This window comes from Solanum stenotomum, chromosome 5, assembly GCF_019186545.1.
Source record: "Solanum stenotomum isolate F172 chromosome 5, ASM1918654v1, whole genome shotgun sequence".
NCBI lineage: Eukaryota > Viridiplantae > Streptophyta > Magnoliopsida > Solanales > Solanaceae > Solanum > Solanum stenotomum.
Genome location: NC_064286.1, coordinates 3,585,565 through 3,590,706, shown reverse-complemented (window position 1 = coordinate 3,590,706; position 5,142 = coordinate 3,585,565). Strand labels below are relative to the sequence as shown.

The 5,142-nt window shown below is 29.0% G+C and overlaps 1 protein-coding gene across 1 annotated transcript; it reads right to left on the bottom strand.

The window, feature by feature from the left end:
* Positions 1 to 1,916: 1,916 nt before the first annotated feature.
* Positions 1,917 to 4,819, bottom strand: LOC125865803 (gibberellin 2-beta-dioxygenase 1-like). The gene is made up of 3 exons (XM_049546053.1): positions 4,348 to 4,819; positions 3,357 to 3,708; positions 1,917 to 2,302 (listed from the first exon to the last, which is right to left on the bottom strand). The coding sequence occupies exons 1-3, from the start codon at positions 4,749 to 4,751 to the stop codon at positions 2,054 to 2,056; spliced, it is 1,005 nt and encodes a 334-aa protein (XP_049402010.1). The 5' UTR covers positions 4,752 to 4,819; the 3' UTR covers positions 1,917 to 2,053.
* Positions 4,820 to 5,142: the final 323 nt, after the last annotated feature.

Below are 5,142 nucleotides of genomic sequence, written 5' to 3'. Positions count from 1 at the left end.
AATATCCAAATTGGATTCAGAACTTCCTATTTGTGAAAAATAAAAAGGGGATTACATTGTATGATGTATTTCTTATTCGTTGATACCTCAAGAGAACTTTAAGAACAAAAATGGAGTCAAAAATTTTAATTACGAGGAGTTTTAACATTTTTTTACTAGTCGGATACAAAAAATAATCCTAATGATGTGAATTTAGTTTTAAAAAATATTATCATATCATATTAAAATATTTTTGAACTGACTTAACTAGGCACTTACAACTCCATAATGCTTCAATGTTGAAGAGTGCATGGCACTATGACATCATTAGCTTGATCTAATAATTGAGTGATAATAATGTATGTAAAGATATTTATTACTCCCTTTGTCTCTTTTTATTTGTTCAATTTTAACTTTTTATTTGTTATATTTGACAAATCAAGAAAAGACAATAATTTTTTTTTATTATGGTCTTAATCTATTTAGAGAGTTACTGTTTTCAAAAAACGTAGACCTCTTTAATGAGCAAATTGATTTTGAAATTTATCAATTAATAGGGATAAAATAATAAACTTACTGTGTTAATTTTTTTTTAAAATATGTATACCAAATAAAAAATGGATAAGTAAATATGAACAGAGGGAGTAGATTGGTGTAATCATGAATTTGTATATATTTTTTGGAAAATTGGGATTTCAAGAACATAATTGGCACTTTCAAGAATAAATGAAATTGGTAATGATGACTATGAAGAAAATTTTACATTTTTCAATCCATGAGAAATCCAATGAACTAGTACTCCTCCGTTTCTAAATAAGTGATATTTTTAATTTTGATATAGCATTTAAAAGATTACTCATTCCAAAAAAATAAGAAGTGTTTTTATTAATTTATTCTAAATTCAATATTTATAGTATGATTTAATATTTGTTAACTAAAAATTCTGACTCTGTCTTAATAAGATCTTACATTTTTTTGGAAATTGAGATTTCAAGAACATAATTGGCACTTTCAAGAATAAATGATATTGGTAATGACTAATTAGGAAGACTTTGAACTTGTGTTATTAACCAGACATGTAATCACAAAAGATTATGATGAAAAGAAATAAATATTCCTATTTATGGGAAATCCAATGAAGTATGTTTAAGCCCATATTTAAGAATCTTGACAACCCATACTTGCTTAGAGGGTGTGGGGTCACTTTACAAAAGAAAACAAAATCAAATATCATTATGATGATGAGGCTATACTACTTTCTCAAATATTGTGTTTTCTTTTTTCTTTATCACCTGATACTTGTTATCTACATTGAAATTTGATTAATTTGAATCGTGATGGATAAGGCCTTATTTGAGGGTATCGCTCCCTATCAAAGCTTCTTCATTTTTCTTATCAAGGGCTTGAATCTGAAAACCTTAATTAAAGGAGGAATAGCCCCATCTAATGCACCACATCCTTTGATGATGGATAAAACTATTTTTAGCCAATCTAGATTCATATGCTAATTTTTAATATACTTGATAAGTAAAAACGAATGAATGAAGTATTTAGGAATCTTGGTATAAATAATTAAGCAAATTTATTGTTTACTTTTTCTTAATTTGTATACATAGATTATTCACCAACTAATATACATGGTTATACATTATACAAAATTATACACACATTATAAATAAATTATACATATATTATATATTCATCGGCTATTTTTAATTTAATAGATTTGATATGTACCTAAATTATACATTTTTTGGAAATTTGATATTTCAAAGAAAACAAGTGGCACTTTTCAAGAATAAATGACATTGGTATTAAAGATGACTTTGAACTTGTATTATTAACAAGATATAAGCAATTACAAAGAATATAATAAAGAAGAAAAAGAAGATAACTTGATACATAAAACATTTCATGTTAGCAAGATTCGAGAAAGAATCACACTTTAAGAGATGTGATATAAACAATCTATCTTAATACAAACATATTAATAATTGTTTTCACTGCTCGAACTCGTAACGGAACTTCACGAACAAAAAAACAAAAAATCATTATAGTGATGATGATGATGAGGCTATAATACTTTCTCAAATAGGACCAACCTATTATCAGCCAATCTAGATTTATATGCTGAATTTTTGTACTCAAACCATGTAAATTCTTTGTACAAGCTGTCTTGATCCCCTTTTATTAATAGTGATGACAATGGTGCTATCTTTTCACTCAATGGTGGCCCTCCAAAATAAATCATTGAGAGTCTTGATTTTACACTATTGGCCAAAACTCTATGTTTTACACTCTTAAACCTCCCATTTGTCATCACCTGCAAAAAAAAAAAAAAAAATTAACTCCCATTACTAAAATTTACACTACAATAATAAAATTGTCTAGTGTAATATTTTGATATTTGGTATGATATTTGATTACTAGTAATTAATTCATAACAAGTGTTACTGTGGTATGTACTTCTTTAACATGGTATATTCTTTCCATATTGTTTTTGTTGTAATAAGTGTTAGTAGTACCTTTAAAAGAATGCAGGTTACTTGATATAACATGTCAAAATACGATATAGTGTGTAAGTTTTTTCCACTCTTTTGTACTCTCAATATTAGCAAGGGAGGATATTTCGATATTTCTATTAATCCCCCCCCACCCCCCACCCCCAAACCAAAACCCCCATGGCATTAATTTGGAGTACAAAAAATCTAATGAAAAAGACACAATCAAACCTAGGATAAATCATGTCTATCTTTCTAATATCTTCACCCCCCAACAACTATGCAATGAGTGAAAAAATACAAGGAAAATAAAAACTACAAGACCCCACCAAAATTTATGATAAGATAGGTAAAGATTTGTTTAGTCAGATATTTCATATTCGAATATTAAGAACTAAAAAAAAATTCTAACAAGGAGTGTTGTCCCTTTTAATGAACCTTATGCAATGTGGAATCTGAACTAGTTAGGATTCCAAAACAGGTATCAGACATCGAAAAAAGATAGAAGCTTCCACTATTTATTTATTTTTATAAAAAGACAACATAATACATAGATAGCTTAATTTAATTTGGTCTCAATCGGCTTCTACACATTTCAATCTTGATAATGCACATCTAGACACCTCAATTCGTCCTTACTATATGTCTGGACACATAATGCTGATATGATACATAAATTTTAGAGATGTTAAAATGAAAATATTTAACTGACAGAATGTAAACGAGTTGAGGTATTTAAATATGCATCCTCAAAAGTTGAAGTACTGTTTAATTATCAGTTGAGACCAAGTTAAGATGTCTATCTATTTATTATTATACGATATGAATTCGAATTAGTCAGGCTATAAAGCGAGTATCGGAAATAGAGCATTATACCTGCAATGAATCACCAACATTGATGAAGAATGAATTTTGATCAGGTGGGACAGAAATCCAATGGCCATCAACAAGTGAAATTTGAAGTCCAGAAGTGTTATTGGATCTTAATAAAGAAATAATTTGTGGATCAGTATGTTCACCAAATCCAATTAAATTTCTTCCATTATATTCTTGAAATTCATCAGGACATGGAGGGTAATGATTTAGCCTAAAGAGTGAATCACTTTTTTCATCCATTAAAAGCTTACTAAATACATTCTTTGGATGAATTTTTAATCCCTCTGCTAACATTTCAAGAATCTCACAAGCCATTTTCTTCATTGCTAATACATAATCATTCACAGCATCTCTACAATAAGATAAGAAAACAAAAAATGAGAAGAAATTTCGAACAGAAGTCAGAAATTTTATCAAGGGTGTTCAAGATTTCGTATATATATACATATGTATAACATGTAATATTTGACTTATATATATATTGTATATAATTTCGTGGCGAAGGATACTCAACTGATCATCCTATAGGTTCACTCCCTGATGTAATACTTGGAATATTTCCCTCTTATAACTAAAGATTTCGAGTTTGAATGAAAATGAAAAAAACTAGATGAAAGATAAGTTTACCACTTAACGAGCTCTACTCGCATGCGTGGATCCCACAATGATGGTCAAACTTTATACTTGTGTTAAAAATTCATTTAATATATACAAATAATATTTTCAAAACTCAATAAGTAAAAAGAATCGTGGTTCAAAACTCATAAACTAAATATCATGATTCCCCCTCATACTATAACTCCACCGCCGAGGAGTGACTAGAATATACCCCCCCAAATTAAAAGTTTCGAATTTGAACCAAAAAGAGTATGTTACACCTTAACGGGCCCTACTCTAATTAGTCATCCTAGAATGAAGAATTCATAGTATTTAAATTCTGACTCAACAAAAATAAAAAGAAAGAAGTAAACTTATTTGTATAAAATCTTACCTTATATCTTTTGGATTGACACCCAAAATAGATGCAAATTTTTGGTAATTGAACTCAGAATTTGTTGACAAAAGAATGTATTCAACCCAACCAACATCACCATTAGGTCCAATTTTCATATTTCCATAGCCAAAAGGGTCAAGGGGTCCTGTTTTTTCTTTTTGAGACATAGGAGATGAAAAGAATTTTATTGCTTCTAATTCAAGTTTTGTAATAAATTCCATAGGGACACCATGATTTACAACTTTAAAGAAACCAAATTCTTCACAAGCTTTAACAAGTTGATTCTTGCTTTCTGGTTTTGAAATATCAATTAGTGGAATATTACAAGGGAAAAATGATGAAGGGGATTTGTAATTCTTGATTAATTGTTCATTAACTACTTGCCTAGACAAGACCACCATGGTGAAATTTTGTGGAAATTAAAGAGATTTGGTTCTTGAAAAGTTATTTTTTTTTGTGTGTGGGGGTGGGGGGTAGGGGGTGGGGGGTGAGGTAGTAAAGAAATATATGTGAAGAAGTGTACACTTGGCTACAAGGAGTGTTTTGCTATTTATAGAGAATTTTTTTTTGGAGTTCAATCATGGCTTGCCAAGTGTTAAGGCCTAGGTGGGAACAAAGATGGGCTCGAGATCCTTCCTATATAAAAGTTAAAATAGGGTACTGTCAAAATGGAAATAAAAGTTACAATCAATTATCTTAATCTTTATAAAAAAAAAAGAAAAGGAAATTTGGTTCTTGAATTTCTTTATCATTATGTCACGTTGAGATGCTACATAAAAAAAAAAAAAAAAA